This window comes from Telmatherina bonti (genome assembly GCF_933228915.1).
Source record: "Telmatherina bonti genome assembly, chromosome: 15".
NCBI classification, from domain to species: Eukaryota; Metazoa; Chordata; class Actinopteri; order Atheriniformes; family Telmatherinidae; genus Telmatherina; species Telmatherina bonti.
Window position 1 is genome coordinate 8,999,128 of NC_136613.1, and position 21,891 is coordinate 9,021,018.

A 21,891-nucleotide genomic window follows, 5' to 3' on the forward strand; every position below is an offset into this window, starting at 1 on the left:
TACTGAACTACAACAAAAACAACATCATTCATAATAATAATAATAATAATACTAATAATAATAATAATAATAATAATAATAATAAATAAATAACAATAGGGCCCTGCCATACTTCGTATGGCTCGGACCCTAATAATGCCTGAGTTTGGCTTCATTCGTGGTACGCATACGCATTAAGCAAACGTAAGCTATCCTAGTTGGTATGCCAAACTGAAGGAATGCATGTTGTTAAAAAAAAAAAAAAGAGAGAGAGAGATAAAACTTCTACCTTAAATAAACCAATAAACAAAACATGAAAAGAAAACATAACGCGGTACAATGTGTTGCTCAGGATTGTAATGACCGGACCGTATTTAATGTAACACACCGTGAGTGAGGAACAGCAGCGCGTGAGTTTTAAAGCGTGCTTTTCCTGACACTCCGGCAGGTGGAGATGTTTACATTAAATCCAGCAGGTTTGTCTCCGTCAGAAAGCAGCTGAATCACTGCTGAACTGTGACCCGGACCTCTGGACTCCACTGCGGCTGCTCCTCTGCAGGGTTTGGACCGTCTGTCTCCCCGAACCGAATCTTTCTGTCCGGACATGAAGAGGAGACTCTTACTGGTGTCCAACTCCACGCTGCACGGCAGCGGCTACCTGGACCACTGTCAGCAACACATTTCCAGCTTTTTCGGAAAGTAAGTTTTGCTTCAGTTTCGCTTGACAGCTGAGCAGCTTCCCGAGAGGCAGGAAGTGCGGAGAAGTTGCAGAAGTCGGTGCTAAAATGAATATCATTAATAACACAAATAAATATCTGTAATAACACAAATAAATATCTGTAATGACACAAATAAATATCTGTAAAAACACAAATAAATATCTGTAATAACACAAATAAATATCTGTAATGACACAAATAAATATCTGTAATAACACAAATAAATATCTGTAATGACACAAATAAATATCTATAATGACACAAATAAATATCTGTAATAACACAAATAAATATCTGTAATGACACAAAAGAAAAACAACAATCCAGTAGTAATATAATAGTTATTATTTATTAAAAGATTATTGTACGTTTTCCTGACTATGTGGGTTGTGTGTTTTTGTTTTTTTGTTCAGGAATGTGAAGAGAATCCTGTTTGTTCCTTATGCCCTCCATGACAGAGATGCCTACACAAAGACAGCCAGAAACAAGTTTAACACTTTAGGTAAAGTTGTGAAATCTTTCTTTTGTGTGTGTGTGTGTGTGTGTGTGTATATGTATATATATATATATATATATATATATATATATATATATATATATATATATATATATATATATATATATATATATGTATATATATATATATGTGTGTATATATATATATATATATATATATATATATATATATATATATTTTTTTTTTTTTTTTTTTTTTTTAATTAGCTGAAACACGTTAATTTTCTTCTCGTGTGTTCAGTATTTTGCTTTTTTATTTTACATATTCATTTTTTTTCTTTAATGTATTGTGAAAAGAAATTAATAAAATACTTTATTAATCCCTAAATGGAAATTCAACCCTGTAGCAGATAATTAACTCGAGGAGGTCCTGTTAATGGCTGCTGGCAGGAATGATCTTCTGAATCTTTCAGTCTTACAGCGGACCTGAAGAAGCCTCTCACTGAACACACTTTGTTGTTAAATGTTATATCTGACATGCATATAGTAATTTCTTAAATGTAGCTTTTGTATCTATTATAGTTACAATAATGTTCTATTTGTAATTTTTTTTTTCCACTTCATGCATTTTACTTTTTGATGGCAGGGTTAGCATTTACTTGTTAATGTTTGTCTTTTTTCTGCATTATTACAAAAGCCAATGGGTCACATGAGCCATGAAGTTTACAAATTACACCTTTTTTTGTTTTAAAAAGTTTTTGATAAATGTGGCAACGAGTTATGTAATCTGTATAATTTTTTGGACCTATAATACTTCATAACATACTGTATTTGTAATAACTTTACGGGGGAAGCGCTGATAAATCTGATTTCATTCCAGTTTTGAGATGAATTATTATGTCCTGCATTCTACTCTTGGTAAAAAAAAACTAACAAAAAAAACCCCAAACTTAATTAAGATCCTTAAAATGCAATAATTGAAATAGAAACCATGTTTAAATCGAGGTTATTAAAATTATTTCTCAGACAGAGTAGCACTTTGTCTTATTCTCATGCACAGCCAACACTGATGTATGTTTCGCCCGTGCAGGTTATGAGGTGGACGGTATCCATGAAGCTGCAGACCCCGTCGACGCCGTCCGGAAGGCTGAAGGCATTTTTATAGGTTGAAACTATTTCCTTTTCTACCTGTCCTCCTTCCTGTCTGTGCTACTGAAGTGCAGCATGGAGACAGTAACATTAGCATCTGTTTGTAGGAGGAGGCAACACTTTCCGGCTGCTGAAGAGTCTCTATGACAACAAGGTGGTGACGGAGATCAGGAGGAGAGTGATGGAGGTGAAACATGCAAACATCATTATTAAAAAAACGTGATTAAAATGAGCCCTGACAAGAGGTGAATCCCTTTGTTTTTGTTTTTATATATATATATATATATATATATATATATATATATATATATATATATATATATATATATATATATATATATATTTATACACACTTTTATATATATATATATATATATAAATATATATATATATATATATATATATATATATATATATATATATATAAAAGTGTGTATATAGCTACATATACACACACTTATTTATTTTTTCTCTCCCTTTTTGGTCACTTGTCTCTGGTAACACGTTTTGTTTACTTATGTGTTTAAAAATGTAAATAAAAAGTTTGTTTTTTTTAAAAAAAAACCGTAACTGTAAAAGGACATTGATGTACTTTAACCTGAAAACAGCCGAGTACTTTTATCCATGTAGGATTTTAGGCAAGGTGTGTTTATTTGTATAGCACTTTTCTTGTACAAGACAGTTCAAAGTGCTTCATATGAAACATTAAAAACATTACAGAAAAAAAAGCATAAAAGAAAAAACAATAAGATCACAATAAAATCATAAATTATATGAAAATAATTAAAAGCAGAATTAATTAAAAGTTACTGTGCAGATGTCATGAGAAAAGAAATGTTTTAAACCTGGATTTAGAAGTTTCTACATCTGGTGAAAGTTTAAGTTTTTAGACTCTTCTGTTTCCTCCACACCTCCCCAACATCCCTCCATTCCTCCCATTCAGGATGGCATTCCCTATATGGGCTCCAGCGCCGGCACCAACGTGGCCACCATCAGCATCAGCACCACCAACGACATGCCCATTGTCTACCCTCCATCCTTCTCCGCCATCGGCCTCGTCCCGTTCAACATCAACCCGCACTACCTGGATCCCGACACCAACAGCCGCCACATGGGGGTGGGTTGCAGATTTCAGCCTCTTAGTTAAATTCACACTCAGCTTTAAGAGCGTTTACCCGTCTAGCTGCTGCAGACATGATGAGAGATGAAGCAGTAAAACATGAAGGTCTTTATCTTTCCTTGTGATAATTCAGTTCGTGCTGATTGGTCAGTTCTCAGTCATGTCAGCATTATCAGTTATCACCGGTCACAGTTTATCGTTGCCTTCGGGTCAAAGAACAGCTGGCGTGAGAAACCACGCTGGGTGTGACGTGTTTTAAAGCAACGTGTACGTAAGATTACAGGCGGCTTGAAACCGTTTCAGGTTTGGATTCGTTTTATTTTAACCTCGAGGTCTAAGAGAGTCTCTAGCGAGATGGATTATACAGGACACAGATATTTTTCTGCAGCATTTAAGGGGCCTGATGACATATTTCACACCACAAACTTTCTCCTTCCTGGAGCATCATGTGACACCTGCGCTTTGCTTAACGGCACCACGTCACACACCAGCAACTGGACATCATTAAACTGCCCATTTTGGATGCACACAAGAGAGGAAAAGAAAGAGTCCAGTGTGGACTTCACTGGTGAATGAAAGAGAATGAATGTTTCAGTGGTGGTCGGAGAGGCTGTGGTCACACACCGGCTGGCATGTTTCTGTCAGTCTGCCGCAGGGCAGCTGTGGCCAGTCATGTAGGAAACATCAGCGCTTTGAGTGGCGTCAGCAATAAAGCGAAATACAAACGTAATCCATTATTATTTTTATTGTGAAAGAGAGAAGGTGACAGAGCAAGAGATAAGAAAAGAGTCATGATGAGACTTAACTGGAGAGAGCTCGGAGAAGAGACAGGATGAAGATGGAAGCCTTCGCTGGGAGGCTCACAAAGACCAAAAATCTGCCAAAGTTCAGACTTAATGACAGTCTGTGAGGGACCGAGCCGAAAAAATCAGAGAAGCACAAAGAATTTTTTTTTTTAGAAAAATATAGTTGTCTACATTTATTTAGCAAAAATATCAAAATATGAAAAATGATGAAAGTGTATCTTTCAAGTGTTTACATAACTGAGAGAAAAAAGAAAGTTGCCAGACCTTTACTGTGTGGCAGCTGCCATGACACAAAAACAGACAAAAAAAATCTGGTCTGATTAAAAATAAATAAATAAATAAATAAATTTAAAAAAAAAAGAAATTGCTGGAATGTTTTCCCAAATTCTCACCATTATGGTGAAAAAAACAACCCATTCTTAACACCAGTAAAACATGGCGCTGCCAGCATCATGTCTGGGGAATTTTCTCTGACAAGAGAACTGGAGGAAAATTTGGATGCAATCTTACTTTGTAAGATGGAAAAACTCAAAGCATCCTAAAATAAGAACAAAAGAGAAACACTGACATGCGCCCACGCTACTCCTCCAACCGGGCAGATCCAGAAACATCCTGAGCAAAGTGATATTAAGCTTGTTTAATTATTTTAACGTGAACCTGAGGACTTTATTGATTCTGGACGTGATAAATCAGGATCGTGTAAATCACATAAAGTTCTGAAAACCTGCCTGGATTTAAAACTTCATGTCAGCCAGCATATGGAAAGTTATTGTTCTCCATCTCCGACTGACAGATATTAGGGATGAAATTTCACATATTTATTGGCAGTCATTTAAAGTCTGCAGTTTGGTGTCGATTTAGTCTCAAAGGCCGACATGTTCCACATTTATTCCAGCCATATTTATGATCATATCATAGATGATTACTGAACAGTAGAAACAGGACATGAATAAACATGAGGCAGGGAAGAATGTCGTTTTACCCGGAGCGGAAGCCACCAGGATGCTGCACGAGGCAGCAGGAAGGACTCAGAGCTGCAGATAATCTGAAGTTACGCAACATTTGAAGTAGTGAAACAGCAGCGTCAGCAAACTGAAATGAAGTTTGTCTGAAGTTGTGACATCTGACAGCTTGCAGGCTTTTCATCGACAGCTGTGACGCTGCTTCGTGTCTTTGGGTTTGTGGTCGCTTCAGTTAGTTTTGGATTTGAGTAAAAAGTGATAAACTGGTGTTAAATCCAGGGATTTTCTCTTTTCTCTTAGTGATCGGCTGGTTGGTTACTCTTTGTAGTGGAACTGCGACAAACAAATATTATTTGGCAGCGGTTTTTTATTTATTTATACAAGCTGTCAGAGGTGATATCCTCAAGTTTAACTTCTACCTTGATACGTGTCTGTAAAAACATCCCGGTAAAGTCTCACGCTAGAGAAGCTAGAGGACATTTAGAATAAAGCATGACTGAATTCATCATTTAGTCGCTTGATAAATCACCAAACAGCTGTTTGCTGCAAACATACATAAGTTGAAGAGTATCTTTGATTAACAGCATGAAATTATAAGAAAATTTTCAGCCAAATCTTTCCAGGCTTTCTTCCACCTGCGTGAAGTCGCCCTCCTCCAGCTTTAAGAAAAAAATAGATGAAAATAGTGTCAGTCGTTTGTGGTTTTTTTTATTTTTAAGATATGAGGATTATTTCTGTATCAGTCACACACCTCCCTATTTTGAACTAAAAATACATCATAATCCAGCAAAAAACATGGCAGAACCGAATGAACAAGACTGTTTTCAGTTCATCGGGACGACAATAGGGGGCTGCATGCCGTCAGATTAACCATATAGACTCACACCGCGCCAAAAATTTAAATGGGACAAACCTGCAGTTCAGCTTTGATAATTATTGGAAAAATCTTCCAGATATAACAACAAGCCTCATAGATTGGTGACAAAATCACCTTCAGCTGCTGTGTTTCAGCTCAGGCTCTCATTTAAAAGCTTGTTGTTGGCTGTTTGCTGCGGTAGCTTGAAGTTGCTATGACTACCATCAACATAGGAGAAGGCCCTGTCCTGATTGACACCACATGCTGTGAATACTGCCAGGCTAGTTCTAGTTGTTCTTTGTTATTACCTCATGGGCCAAATGGAATTACCGGTACGCTGTGGGCCAAAAGTGGTCCGCGGGCCCGAGTTTGACTTCTATGTTATAAATAATGTTTTAATATCACAGAAACTAAAGCAGCACAAGCAATAATTATATCCAGCACAAACGTTTAAGACTATTTTCATAAAGTTTTATTGATGATTGGGAGCCAACTTGACAGCAGGTCCATGTTATATTACTGTGATGGGCACCCTCTAGTGGTTAATGTTAGTTACTGCAACAATGACAAACAACCAGAGAATTATTAGTTTGATCACTTATTGAGAATAAAAACTATGTACTGTTTGGCATCACAACCTTAACATTTTTAGACATCGTTATAAGCATTCAGCATCAGATTTTCATTTAATACCTTTGTGAACTGCAAACACAAACTTGTTCTTTTTAATTATTTTGTGGCACTTGTTGATTTTTGGACATTAAAATACTATAAGGAAGAAACGATAGATTCTGGTGCACTACTCTGGACTTCACAACTTCTTGTCCAAGCAGTTTGCATACACGTTGCACATGATGTTAGGGCTACAGATAGTGATATATCATTAGAAATATCAAGCTACTAATAGTGTTAGAGCCATATAAAAGTTATATTTATTTTGTATGTTTTGTACATAACATTATAATGGAACCCTTTTTTATTGTTGTGATGTATTATTTATCCTGCTATGGAAAATTTTGCTAGGTTTTGTATAGTTTTAATAATAGTTTGGTCTTTATATGTTTTATAGTTAAATGGAGTAATTTAGGCTCCCGCATTAGGACCGTGAAGGGAGAGTGCGCTGCGGAGTGCGCATGTTCAGTGGTTTTGTAAATGGACCAGGATGAGGAACTACAGTTTTTCTGACCGTAACTAGAGGCAAATATTTTTGTTTATATTTTGTTTGTTAAAGTAGATGATGTGGACGCAACATGTAAGTTTTTTTTTTTTTATTGCTTGTTTAACAAACGGAGATAATTCTTGTATTCGTTTGCTTCATTTTTGTCACGAGTCAGTAACGTCATGTCCTGCAAGAGTGGCCAGAAAAGGTTTTATTATGTTTAAGTGACGTTGCCACTACAGATAGGAAGACAAGAAATGTATTATTAATGAGTGAGGAGGATGGGGCAATATAAGTTTTTACTTCCTCCCACCTCATGTAAAGAGTAGTTATGTTTGCTTTGTCACTATTTTTGTCTGTTTAATACCGTATGACTGTTATGCATCTTTTACATGTTCTAGATAAATTCAACTCAACATTGTTGGTGTTTTTGTGCAGGAGACCAGAGAGCAGAGAATCACCCAGTACCACGAAGAACCCGACACTCCATGTGTCCTGGTGAGTCAGATCAAAAGAAACGGATCATTTTATTCCTGAAGAGTTCCTGATAGTTTCTGTCTGTGTTGATCAGGGACTGAGGGAGGGCTCCATGCTGCTGGTGGAGGGGAACAAAGCCACCCTGCTTGGAAGCACAAATGCACGACTGTTCAGCAGGTAACATCCAATCCTCACCATTTAATATGAAGAATCTGACTGTGGGAACGTTTCAGCCTCCATGAGATCATTGATACGGCTAGAAACCCCCACTGTCATGATGTCAGCATGAACCCAGTCCAGTGGCACCAGTAACCTGCGCAGCTCGCTTGCATTTACTGGTTCAGAGGGATGTAATACATCAACTTAATGATCAATGAGGCGCTAGCATTGCTAGAAAACAAAAACAAGGTTTTCTGTTTTCTTTTATGGAAACATTTTAAAACTCAAAACACAGAATTTGTTGCAGTTTACCAGAAATAAAACGTTGCAACACAGTGACAACGCCTCGTAATCATCACTGGTTCCTGAATTTAAAGCAGTTTATATCACTATCCATTGGATCGATATCATACCGTATCATAATCAGGCTTGTAGCTGATGGTTCTACTGGTTTGTTGTGTTTCAGGGGAAAGCCCTCAGTGGAGTACGATCCAGGCAGTGACCTCAGCTTCCTGCTGTCCGATACACACTGATCGATGAAAGGAATGTAACCATGGAGACAGTTTTTCTTTGCTCTTTTTGGTGCAAACTGAATACATAAATTTGTTTTTAAATCTTGAAAAATAGTCACCGTTTACCTTCAGCTGATGAACTGCTTTTGGTTTGTCCAGTGGCTTTTCTACTAAACTTCATACAAACAAATGTTTGGTCAATTATTTCTTTGTTGTAAATAATGTGACCTGGTAATTCATCTCAAACCATTTTAACCTATAAAGACCCAAACCATTTAAAAAGTGGTAAGATATGTCCAATTGTTTTTATTTTTGATATAAGGTCTTTATTTGTCCCTTTAACAAAATGCTAAATAAAAAAAACTTTTTTTTTTTTAGGGACATTTATCATTTATTAGTATGTGATAGTTCTTTATTTAAAACAATTTATTTGAGTTATTGTAAGATACAAAGTTACAGAATCAGTGCAGGTAACACTGAATGATTACCAGACAAGACATCCAGAACATGAGGAGAGAAGATCCTATCTCAGTCTGACACAGTTTCAGATCAAAATTTTTAATCATGTCAGTTTTCTGGTGTAAATTCAGGCGCAGAAGACAAGAATCATGTTGTCTCTGCAGTCCTAATGCACCATAAAGTGATGCTAAATGTCTCAGAAACTGTCTCATATTGATCACACTGGGTTCTTATGAGGTAAAGTCTGTTTATTTCCCTTTTGAATGGAGCCACATTTGAAGGAAAATGTATTTGTGGGATGAGCAGCAGAACTGAATAAGTGGGTTGTGCATGTAGAAAAACTCACCAAATCGTCTGTGTCAATAATAAAACAGCCAATTCTGCTCTTGTTTATTGGACTGGATGACTAAAATCTGAAGAAATGAGACCAAAAGGTTGTTTAAATATGTATTGGTCAAAGCCACAATGTCCATCTCATGACCCTTGTCCGCGGTCCGGTTCCGTTCTCACTGCTCAGGTTTGCTATGAAATAAAGAAGTCATTCATTTGCCAATATGAGCTTTTTCCCTTCATATTTCAACATTAAAAACAAAAAAAGGAAAAAAGTTAGATTTGGAGTGAAGATTTTCATGGACACATTCCTTCCACACGCGGCTCCATTTCAAAAGGAAATAAACAGGCTTTTAATAATCCACAGATTACACTCATTTTTTTGTAACATTTATAACAGCAGATTTTTTATTTAGCTTAAAAGCTGCATCCCAGAGCTGAAAACTATTTCTTCTTATTCACCACAAACAAATATAAAGACAACAAAGCAAAAGTGAACAGATCAGTTTATTTCAGTTCAAAGGTGAATTAATCTTTTTTTTTTTTTTTTTTAAATCAAATTGTTAATCTTGTTCTCTTTAGGTGAAAGAATACATACATCAAAAATAGTCAACATTTGCTCATTGCAGGAGGAAAGACAGAGTGGTATTAAATACAAAACACAAAACCCTCAAACCCAACAAGCTGCGGGACTGGAGTCAAAGCAGTCAGTTCAGGAAGGTTTCAACGACTTTTCAGATTCTGTTCGGTCTTTTCTGCAGCTTCAGTTGTTCAGCTGCGCTCCCCCCAAACACGTCTTCAACACGCGCTCATGTTAAAGACGGGGAGAGCAGCGAGCGTTTGGAGAAAAACAACCTGACTGACATGGAAGTGACTTCAGTCCTGCTGCAGATGACACAGATGTGTCTCATCTGTCTATTTACAAAAGGAGACTTTAGCAAAATCTCTACAGTAAAGTGGAACTGTCGGGATTAACAGCTACCTCGTCCGGCACCACCGAGCCAAGATCAGCGTGCACGCTCCTCACAGAAACAAGAGGATTTAAATTAATTATAAAAGGAAAAGTGAATATTTTTGTGCTTAAATTTTGCAATATTAAAATAATGATCTTAGGACCTTGATTTATTGTTATTTAGATGATCTAAAAGTCCATAAAAATGCGTGGTGAGGTGTTACTTCCACACGCTCAAGAAGAAATTTTATCATCTGACAATGAAAAGTAGCAAAAAAGTCACATCAGAGACTCTTATCAATAGAAAAGTTAATTCTTCTTTTTATTGATCCACAAACTGATTCATGGCTGCAGCTCTACATAACAGTGGAAGATATTTTTTAGCAGGTTTGTTAAAATATTTCATCCAGAATATAAAAGATACATAAACACGCTTGAAGTGAGTTTCCATGGCGATGTGACAGTAAAATAAAAAGATGCTTGTTTCCAAAATAAAGTCGTTTTAACGGATGTATCTGCAGTGATTCAGTGATATCCAGAAGTAGCAGTAGCGCATCTCTACCTTCTGCTTTTAAAAACAAAGTGTTTTCAGAGTGGTGAAGTTCAGAGGCAAGCACGGCGGATTCGGAGTGATGAAGACGACAAACGGTGGACGAGCCAAAAGATAAACATTTTAATTCTTTACTGGATTAATAGATTTTCAAAAACTACCTGCAACCTTTAACATCAATTCATAATGCAAACCCAATATGGGCAAATAGCTATTTTTATTTCTTTTTTTTTTGTTTTCAATATATTAACACTCACACACACACAACTCTCAGAAAATGTAAAACTGCAACCTGCTGTTGTTGCACGTTGTTCTCAGGAAAGCTGCCAGTCAGCTCTGGAGAAAAGGAGGAAAAAAACAAAAGAAAACCCAAAAGACAGGAGGCCTCAGTGCAGCACAAGGCAGGAAAGTAACAAGTGATCATTTATTAAACCCCACCCAGCTTGGTTACTGTTACTACGGGCGCTTCACCCTGACCTGTGGCATCAGGGTAGACGCTACGGCCATGTTGTTAAAACAAACATTTGGAAGCATTTCATTGCAGTTTAGCCAAATAAAAGACTAAATTAAAGTTATCCAGGATGTGATCAGGATGCGAAATATCAATATCCAATTGCTGAACGTTTCATCTGCTGTTTCTGTGTATTTTTTTTTAACCAAAAATACAATGAAACCATTTATTTAATTTGATTAATTTGACTTTTTTCATCCCAGTTGGGAAAATTTAGTTTTGCCCATGTCTGGATGTACCAGAGAGCAGCGAGTTGCCATGTTTCAGCGCCCGGTTACTGGGCCTTGCATAAGGAACCACAGTGGTTCATCTCTGTCAGCATCTGACAGAATATTAATATAAATATTGATCTCCTTTTGTTTTGAACAGATTTCCATTTAGCTTGATGCCACCATGGCTGTAGTTCCAACTCTGGCCTGTAGAGGGCAGCGTGTTTCATGAGCAGACTGGAGGATCTTTCACACGGGAGATTTTTAAGATAAAGTCTGGAAGTTTTAGTCTTTTTTTTTTTTTTTTTACACAAACACTGTTTTCCCTGAAACGTGGGAATTTCTGTTCTCCCACACACATCCAGAACATTTCAGGACTTCAGTACACGTGAAAGTGGCTACAAAACCCTCATAAAAGTGTGTATGCAAATAGGGGAGGGGTTAACAAATGATCAATTTTACACATTTTATTTACCAACTCATCAACTGCATTGTTTTTTTTTTTTTAATAATAAAGAAAATAAAAATATGTGATTTCTTGATCGTGTTGAAAGAGGAACAAATCTGGACCCGCTATTGAGATTACCGTCATCATTTTGTACAAAAAATTCTCAAAAAACTAAATACTGCAAACACCTCACCAGCACCCCAGAAGCACAACCCCCCCACCATGAGAAGCTCCAACCGGCTTCGGCACACACGAGTCAGGAAGGAAAAGCACGGTTAATACAAAAAGGTAAATGCATTACTGTAACACTCATGTCAGAGCAACTAAACCCCCTTTATCATAAAACAGGGACCTGGATGTGGCTAATCGGCTGCATCGGTCATCAGATTTCATATTGCTGCATTTATTGCTGTTCTTTCTCCGACATGATTGCAATGGCATGAGTCCAGCAGAGCAGTGAGGACACCGTTGGTCCTCACACCATCGTATTGCTCATCCTTTCATTACTGTTTAACTCCTCGCCATCAATCTGTTTTTCTCTCTTCACTCAGCACTTGGTTTGATGTCATTTTTTTATATCAAGACTCAGAGGAAACAAACACACTTGCAGATTTCCACAAACATCTTAAACATATCAGCAGTTCTGGACTTTGAGGGCATCAATTATTTTATGCTTGGACCCAACAATGTGCAAAAAAAAAAAAGAGATACCGGGCCAAACCCTGTGAGTTCTGCTGGGAAAAGCATCAGCTGAACAGAAGGACGCTGAGGCTTCATGTGCACGTGGGAACAGAGCCATGAAGCCTCCAGATATGCTGGTTGACAAGTTAAAGGATCAGTTTGACAGAGTGGGGAATATTCCTGCCAGGAATAAAAAAAAAAAAAAAACTTAAAATGTTGTCTTTTTAGTAAAGTTTTTGTTACTTTTTAGAGGTTTAGATGTGCCAACAGGTGCATCTTCTTACCTCTGAGCTAAGCTAATGCTAACCGGCTGCTAATCTGATATTCAAAATATTAACAAGAAAGTAAATTCTGTAATGCTGCTTATTCCCCAAAATGAAGAACTATTCCTTTAACATTCATCTTAACAATATGAGCACTTTGAGCATTGAGGATTTCGTCTGTGACCAGTGTTTTTCCAGCTCCTCTTTTGGCACAATGCAACATGACTAACAAAAACAAAACACCTCATGAAAACTTAAACCAGTACCATCATCTGCCACCCAACAGTCCATCCAGTGAATCATCTCAGAGGCCATTTAACCACGATTTCTCCGCTCCCAGACCTTCTCTCTGCTCCTCCCAGCTCAGACTCTAAGTGTCAGTGTTGCCGTTCTCCTCCGGCTGCAGCTGCTCCTTCTCCGCGCAGTCCTCCTGCGGGGGGCGCACTCTCTTGAAGAAGCCCAACTAAAGTCCAAGACGAAAATGTTAGAAGCTGAATTTTAGTCGTTGTTGAGGAAAATATAATCTGGACGCTTATATTCGGACCTTGTACATGATGAAGATGAGCAGCGCCAGCAGCAAGAGTCCTGCCAGTACGGCCAGAGCCACCACCCAGCCTGGCACCGACTGCACACCCTCAGCCACCCAAATCACCGACAAACTCACCTGTAAACACACACAATGAGGGAACGCACATGACACAAGGAGACAATTTAACCTTTCTAGAATTTCTTCTATTTATTTTCTTTAATAAATATGTCTGAATTCAACTGAGCTGCTCTTTGGGATAAATAAAGTTTTCCCAGTGTGATGAGTGACCGCGCTAACATGCAGGAGCATCTGATTCAGCTTCAGGAAACATAAATAATGTCCAGAATAAGGCCACGTGCCCAGATGGGTTTAAGTCTGGGATGCAAGTCAGGAATAAAATGGAGAACAAGGAGGAGGAAGTGGAAACCTGTGATATTACAGGCAAACATAGATGACTGGGACAGAGTGGGAATACTGGGAATGGAAGACATGGTAGCATGAGTATAATCTGGACCGTGGTGAGTGTACACACAGACACGGCAGGTGCAATGGAAAAAGTGGAGAAACTGTTAACATATGATGGTGTAATCCCAGACGTGACTGTGAAGGATCACATCTGCACCACAGATATCAAGAGAAGACTAACTCTGTGTCATTGTACGCAGGACTTCTAACCTGGACTGGAAAACATGAACATATCACCCTGATTGTAGTGTCTTCGCCCCGGCTGCCTGTATGTTTTACAGCCTCCATGTCCAAAGTGACCCCACAGTGGAGCGCTTTAAGAGTTGTGTGGTCCTCCATGTCTTTTATTTGTTCTATTTAGTTATTTTATTTTATTTTTTTTTTACTGTTTTACCTGTTTTTATATTTTTAAAAACATTTTATTTTATTTTTATTTTGTGATATTTGACTCTGTGTAGCACTTTGGAGACTTTCTGTTTTTAAAATGTGCTTCATAAATAAAGTGGATTGGATTGCGTAATACAGTACTTGGGACCCAACTGTCCAGGTTATGGGTAGTCTAGCCATCCATTACTTATGTAGCAATGGGGATGTTACCTGATGCACTGAGATGTACCTCGCTCTATTTCTCTAATGTATAAATATATGCCAATATGGCCGTCTCTAACTTATTTCCCCTTTTTTCCGCAAGTCTTCCTGAATAAGTCCAGTTGTACATGTTGTTCTGTCTTTCCTGTCGTCTCCACCCCGACCAGTCGAGGTAGATGGCTGCCCTCCCTGTGCCGGGTTCTGTTGGAGGTTTTCTTCCTGTTAAAAGGGAGTTTTTTCCTTCCCACTGTCGCCGCGTGCATGATCAGGATGGGGGATTGGATCCAAGTCATGATTTGATGCAATCAGTTGGTTTCTATTATAGGCTATGTATGAATTGGCTCAAAATGATGTGTATGTTGATTTGTGTATGTAAAGTGCCCTGTGACAACATTGTTGTGAAGTGGCGCTATACATATAAAGCTGAATTGAAAAAAACACAAAAACTGAACTTGTAAACGGTGTAAATCAGTATAGGTGCTTGCAAAAGTGTCCTCAAATGTACAAACACTCACACACACACACACACACACACACACACACCTCAAGCAGTTACTGTATATACAAAATCGATTTGTACACACACAAGCTCCAAACAGAGAGGTTAATACTTTACACAGTTTTTCACTTCAGCACAACAGATTGTGTTTGGAAACACTTCTGAGCATCCAAACTGCATGAAACACACAGATCAGCTTACGAACACACAAGGGGTGTTCAGACTTCACGCATCTGAGAGTCTCACAGTTTTACATAAACAGTGCGTTTAAGTTCTGGTGGAAAGCTGGGTCGTTTGCATGTTCCTTTGTAGATATTTCAGAGTGTGAACGATGCTTTCAGTGACAGCATCGTTCATGCTCTTGTAAACATTTCAGAGCGTAAACGTGTAAACCAGATGATTCACGTGCACATATTTACTGATTCGGAGCTTTACCTTTGTTTTGTGTTCCTAACTACTTGATGTGTTTGTCGGAACACAGCTTGTTTGCTGTCGGTTTCTCCGACCTGCTTGTTCGGCCCTCGGCTACGTGATTTTTTTTCCTGCAGTACTTTTATACTACAACAATATTATTTCATTCTGAGGGTTAATAAAGTATTATGTACAGATTCTGGCTCTGAACCTTTGTTTTGAACTAAACCGTGTGTCATTTTACAAAACAGCTAAAGAACAGATATTTTTTTTAACCAAAGGGAAATGATTGTTTTGTATGTTTTGTAGTGACTATTGTTGAATGTTGGACTTTTTCCTGCTCAATGCAACTGTTACAGGTTATATCCAGCGTAACTTATTGTGTATTAATCAGGTTGTCAGCTAGAAGCAGGTTTGTGTTGCCATGTAGTCACGTCAGACTGTCAGGAAGTTCTGCTACGTCTTATCCGAACCATCGGACAAAAAAAAACCTGTTCATCCAGGATTGCTGCAAATATTTGACAAGCAAACTTTATATCAGTTTGGATGTTGATGATCATTTTACTGATGAGTAAATATTAATAGACTCAGGTTAAAATAGTTAAGTTATTTCAGCTGCCATGAGTAAAACTGTTAAAGTTAGACTGAGCGGCATGTGTGTGATTCTTACTGTGGTACTGTTGGAGGCCAAATCTAAGTCCAGGTTCTTATACGGCATCTCGATGACCTTGAAGGAGGCTGTGGACCGGACTGCGTAGGAACGATTCTGGTTCTCCGTCTAAAAGAAAGCGAACGAAACCGATTCACATCTCGGACAGATTTATCACGTAACAGGAGGAGTGATAAATGTTGCCATGTCTGTTGATATTTAGGAAATCATTAACTTCCAAAGAGGACGCCGATCTGCTCCAGAATGTTTGGGTTTTGTTTTTGTTTACCCTGAGGAAGTTGTTGACAGTCAGTCTGGAGTAGATGAAGAGGATGGCGTTCTTTGTCCTCTCCAGACGACCGACCAGACACTTCAGACGCAGACAGTCCGCTGTTGAACAGTCCTACACACACACACACACACACACACACACACACATATGTTGTCTTTAGTATCAGGTGTGACAGATTGCTGCAGTAATGGCTTATAAAAGTGTGTTTACGTGTGTGTGTGTGTGATTCTGTACCAGTGTTTGCAAGTCATTCTGTGACTCTCTGGACTCTAGGTCTCTCTTGTGGACGTGGTTCCGGCTTCGTCCCTCTGTCTCTCGCTCTCTGGGTGGAACAATGCTGGTGTTCTTCTGGGACGTCAGCGGGTTCTGATGAACACAGTTTGTACTTTGGTAAAAGCAGCATCAGACCTCCGTCCCCTCTGCTGGACAGCTGTGTGATTAAGTCTGACTCTTTAGACCCCAGCATGTTCTAGCAGCGTACAGAGAGGCTTGAGGAGCTTTCACATTAAAAAAATTGGGTTTTAAAGTAATTTTCTAACCAAGAAATGTGAAAATTTCCAGTAATTTCCAGTTTAATTTCCAGTAACTAAATAAACTGTGACTGAGCTGGGAACCAGCTGGGTGCTGCGAACAGTGTTTGTACGTCTTACAGAGACGTTGAGTGGGTTGATCTCGATGTCCGTGGTGCAGTTGATGGGTCCCTCAGTGTCGAAGCTGGTGATGTAGAGGAGAGAGCCGTTCCTGTAGTGATACGGCCACTCGACTTCCAGCGTCGCCTTGCTGATCGTACTGGGCCCATTGTTCAGGAGCTGCGGAACCAGAACTTTTCATTCATCTCTGTGCAACCTACTGCTGTCAAAACATCCTAGAAACAGGTAAGCTTTGCTTGTGGTCGTCCCTCTTTTCTTCCTCCTACTGCAGATTTGTTCATAAAGGTTGAAATCATTGAAATGGAGATGAGCAAAAAAAGAAAGTTTTTATACAATTTTATTTGTTTTTAATCTACAAAAATCAGGAATATCTGAGAATGGTGAGAATTGCAATTTAAATCGAATCGGCACCCAAAAAAATCGGAATCGAATCGGGACACAAGCATATCGTAAGCCCTAATAAGAAAGTGGACATGTGACCATCACAGTGTCCTGTTGAGGACGTGTTCCCTCACTGCTCGTTGCTGAATAATCAGGCTGCACAACTCCTGCATGATTTAATTATCTAAACCAACAAGGGTCGCCTCGGGACACAAACACTCTCACACACTCTCCACATGCATGTGTGTGTTTTCACACCTCATAGACGTGTACTATCTGCGGTCCGATGTCGTCTCCGACCACTGGGTGCTCTTTAGGTTTCCAGTTGGCGATGGGAAGCAGCACCTGAGTGGGAGACGATGACCTGGAAAAGATAATACACACATAAACACACAGCTTTAGCCAGTACAGTCAAGATAAGTTTGTTTAGTCTTTTTGTCTTGTACGTACTGAGCTCACAACCTTGTCACTGCAGCATGTTTAGTCTCAGTTCTCATTTGAATTTTTCACATTTTTATCAGAGGAAAACAACCAAACTTTAAATGCATTATTGATCAGTTATTTGTACATGCAGTCATGTGATCAACTATCCATATGAAAATTAAAAGGCCAGTTAATGCACTTTAATAATTACTTCACAAAAAAGCCAAATAACGCATCGTTACATACGTAAACAAAAAAACATTGTTACCCTCTGATGGAGACTTTAGCGAGGACAGCCAGTTTGGTGATGCTGGACACCCGAGGACTGGCGTTATTAAACTGGTTTGAACTGAAACACAAGTGGTTTTAGATCAGACTGACTACAAACTGAAAACCAAAAACAATCAGTAGATTATTTACATCTGAAATGCAGATAATCTGTAACTTCTCTGCATTATTCCACATGAATTCTGTTCTTTACTGAAAATGCAATTTTCGGCTCTGAAAACAACTTTTACACAACATGCACATTTTATATTTCAAACTCTTCAGCTAAGTCTCCTCTAACTCAAAATGACAAAAATATAAAAGATTTCATGTAAAACTTTCCACATATTTTTGTTTGTTTGGCACAATTCGCTTAAATAAAATGCCAGTATTGATCGATGTCGGTATTAAAATTGAAGAGAAAATCGGTTTATTATAAATCAGTAAAAAAGCCAGAACTGAACATCCCTCGTTCTTACTTCTTGCCATGTGGCTTTAATTAAAAACAAACAGTGGTATATTTAACCTCAGGAATGGTCCTGCTTTGTTCTTGTTGCCAATTAGTGAATTGCAGAGTATTACGCTCCAGCTTTTAGAGTTGGATCAGTAAGAATGGGATCCTAAAATTACAACAAAAGCTGGACCATTAGGTGGAAACAGGCCTTAAAAAACCTTGAATCAGACCTTAAGAATCTTTAAGTATTGAGTAATGGCTCAGTAATACTGAGTCCTTACGTTTTAACAAAAAAAAAAATTAAAAAAAAATTAAAAAAAATTGTACAATAAAAGTGTCCTAGAAAAAATTTTTTATTTATAAAGTTTTTTTCTTTCTTTTTTTTTTTTTTTTTAAATCAGAGCAAAATGTGAAAAATAAAAATGTTTAAAATGGATAACTAAATGGTTCAAAATATATTTAAAAGACTGGGAAATATTAAAACAAGTTATATTTCCAATGATATATTTGAAAAAATCCTATAACAAACAAGAGATAAACTAAATTTAATCTATAAAAAGATAAATTGGTAAACAAAAGCAAAATTATATGTATAAAAAATACTAAATTTGATAATAAATTAATTTAAAAATGGAATAAATGACCTGTACGATTATATAAAATGTTTAGTGTGTACACACACACACAAAGTGACTGTTGCATCCTAAATGTTTGGATGATTAAAAGATATTAAAAAGGCAGCAGAAAATAAATATGAAAAAAGTGTCAAAAACCAAAGTGACATGTCTTTCGATAACAAAAGGAAAACCAACAAATGTCCATCCAGACTACAATGAACCCTGGTAAACAGGGAAACGGATGTAATATGAAGGAAGAATCGCCTGCATGCATAATGTGGTAACATTCCTGTTGTTTGCACTGAAATAAAACAAGAAAGTTTCCATCCAAAAAGTCCGATTGAAAGTGGATCAAATCTAACATGCAGAGTGTCAGAGAGCAGAAGAGGAGGGTAACCAAACGCTGCTGAAACCTTTCATTAACATACCTCTCCATCTCCCCCTTTCTCTGCTCTCTCCCACAGAAACACAAACACACACACAGGAATGTGACGACTGTGAGCTGCTTTTTTATCATTCAGATGAGCGCAGGGAGAAAAGAAGCTCAGTTTGAATGAATGAACTCTGCGCTTTACTCCATCGGAGCAGCTTGTTGGATGGTTGGCTTCAACCCCAGCAGTGTGAGTAACAAAGGGGGTCTGCATGGAAACACTGCACACCGCATTCACTGTGTGTGTGTGTGTGTGTGTAAAACTCTGAACACATCTGTTATAGAAATGTCCTTCAGGTTTAGTAAACGCAACATAAATCCATTTTCTAAATACTTTATACAAAGTTTGAATAATTTTGCTGCTTTATAAGAAGAATCTTTAAAAAAAAATCCAGACTGACAAGATCAGATCTAAAGTTTTTTACAGGTTTGCATGTAAGATAGAAGAAGCCTCACCAATTTCATGTCGGGTAAGACGACTTACTGACTGAGAAAGCCGTTTTCTCAAATAAACTCAAACAAAAAGCACGTCTTCCTCTCTTGCTGCCTTATTTCACCTCTTCTAAATCTAATTTTTGGGCTTATTTCATACGTGAATGTTTAACCCTTAAAACTTCAAACCACTGTTGGTGTAACTTTTTCTTTTGTATTTTGTTTTAAAGCAAAATTACATGTTGCAGCTTAACACGTGGACATTATTTTTTCAGGACAGCCTCAGAGTTGTTAGATGAAGCTAAAAGTATGTAAAATAAATGTATTAATTAGATACAGCATCATAAAAGTCAAACAAAAAAACAAAACAACTTATTACCAACGGTACAATGTAGAAATAATACTGAATCATTGGTGACCAAGCCTTCTCACTTCATGTATATTATTCTCACAAGTCGTGGCTTTTAAACATAACAGAGACTTTTTGCATGTTTATATTTTTTCTGCCACAGGTCTTTTGCTTTTTTAGTTATTTATGTAATTATTTACTTTCTATCCTCACAAAACCACGTCCAAATCAGCTTGTTTTTGTCTCCACCGTGCTTTGCTTTTTTCCATCCATAGAGGATTATTATTCTTCCTCTTTTCAGACAGACATGGAAGTTTCTTCTCACTTGTTGATCTTTGGCTGCTCCTGGTTAAACATTACTATCAATTTAAACTATTTGCCTGGTTGAAAGATTAACATGTAGTGTTTTCTTCAAGATTTCTGGGTAAAAATAGAGGTTTCTTAGTAACATAGTTGTAACAGACATCTTTTTTTAAAAAGACAAAAAAGTGATAATCATGTTATCTCAAGGATCATCATGGATTTATGGATTTATCATGGCTCTGAATAAACACTACATGTTGCAGCTTGACTGTAAACTTTTGGTATGAAACATAAATGCCTGGAAAATTTATGTAGATTACCTACAAAGGTAAGATTTACCCCACACAGTTACACACTACAGTCCGTGAGACGGTAATCTAGCAGAACTTTAAGGGATGAAATTGGTACCTTCTTCAACATCCATAATAAATCAACTCTCGTGAGCCCACCTGGTCAAAACTACAGAGACTTCCTCTCTAAATACTCAGCACTACTTCTGCTGCCAGCAGGTGGCGCTATTCCCCACTCACGACCTGCAGCTTCTATGTCAACCTTGTTAGGTTGCTTTCGGCCATACCTGACAATCTGCAGGTCAAATTGGACTGACGTGTCTGACTCAGACAGCTGGTGTACGCTGAACTTCAACTCCGCCAGGAGCTGGTCAACGACAGACAAACCAGAGAGCAGGAACACAGAAAAACACAAAACAAGACGTTACAAAACATCTGCAGGTTATCTGACTACTGACATCTTAAAAGTTGGTGAACTTTGCCTTTCTGTGGACTAGCTCATACAAAGAGTTTCCAAGTTTTATTCATCTTAAAAGTTGTCGACAGTTGGATATGTCATTCATCCAAATTTTTTAATATCAATAATAATAATAATATACTATTTTACAGACCTTGGTTCCTCCCTTCATTGGGTTTCCCAGGTCACACACCACCATCTTGGTCTGATTCTCCTTTTTGTAAGCGCAGGACAGCCTGGAAAAGGCCTGAGGACAACGACAACCAGAACAAACCTTCAGTCTAGAGCTGGTCTGTGTTTGTCCGCTAACAGCAAGACCTGCTGGTGAGGTGGGATACACAGTTCTGGGTGTGCCGCCGTAGTCTGTAATCTTCATCCAGTCAAGATCAATGTTGCTTTTATTGTAAACTCATCTTTGTCTAAATAAAAATGAGCTTCCTGTTCAGTGAGCGCAGTTCTACCTGCGCTGTATTTTGTTGTGAGTCTGATAGAAACTTCACGTCTAATTCAGGGACAAAAACAAATACAGGATTTAAAAGACTGTAAGTCAGTGTTTTTTTTTTTAAGCCAAAGTATACTTTTTTCACAATAAAAAACAATCAAAGCACACCACAAACCAAAAATGTTTTTTTTTTTTTTAAAGCTTAT

At 37.8% G+C, this 21,891-nt stretch overlaps 2 protein-coding genes across 2 annotated transcripts in view; one reads left to right on the forward strand and one right to left on the reverse strand.

The window, feature by feature from the left end:
• The first annotated feature begins 465 nt into the window (after window positions 1–465).
• On the forward strand, window positions 466–8,729 carry LOC306766183 (alpha-aspartyl dipeptidase). The gene is made up of 8 exons (XM_079253816.1): window positions 466–678; window positions 1,112–1,200; window positions 2,245–2,319; window positions 2,411–2,490; window positions 3,247–3,420; window positions 7,645–7,704; window positions 7,778–7,860; window positions 8,309–8,729. The coding sequence occupies exons 1-8, from the start codon at window positions 584–586 to the stop codon at window positions 8,373–8,375; spliced, it is 723 nt and encodes a 240-aa protein (XP_079109942.1). The 5' UTR covers window positions 466–583; the 3' UTR covers window positions 8,376–8,729.
• A 942-nt stretch (window positions 8,730–9,671) lies between these two features.
• Window positions 9,672–21,891, reverse strand: part of itgav (integrin, alpha V) — a 55,847-nt gene continuing 43,627 nt past the window's right edge. Inside the window, exons 23-32 of the mRNA XM_079254557.1 lie at window positions 21,398–21,490; window positions 21,074–21,153; window positions 17,913–17,993; window positions 17,480–17,585; window positions 16,841–16,999; window positions 16,425–16,556; window positions 16,188–16,301; window positions 15,920–16,027; window positions 13,302–13,421; window positions 9,672–13,220 (exon numbers count right to left, since the gene is read on the reverse strand). Of these exons, the coding sequence (XP_079110683.1) occupies window positions 13,128–13,220; window positions 13,302–13,421; window positions 15,920–16,027; window positions 16,188–16,301; window positions 16,425–16,556; window positions 16,841–16,999; window positions 17,480–17,585; window positions 17,913–17,993; window positions 21,074–21,153; window positions 21,398–21,490 (1,086 nt within the window). The 3' untranslated portion in view covers window positions 9,672–13,127. The remainder of the gene's footprint in view (window positions 13,221–13,301; window positions 13,422–15,919; window positions 16,028–16,187; window positions 16,302–16,424; window positions 16,557–16,840; window positions 17,000–17,479; window positions 17,586–17,912; window positions 17,994–21,073; window positions 21,154–21,397; window positions 21,491–21,891) is intronic.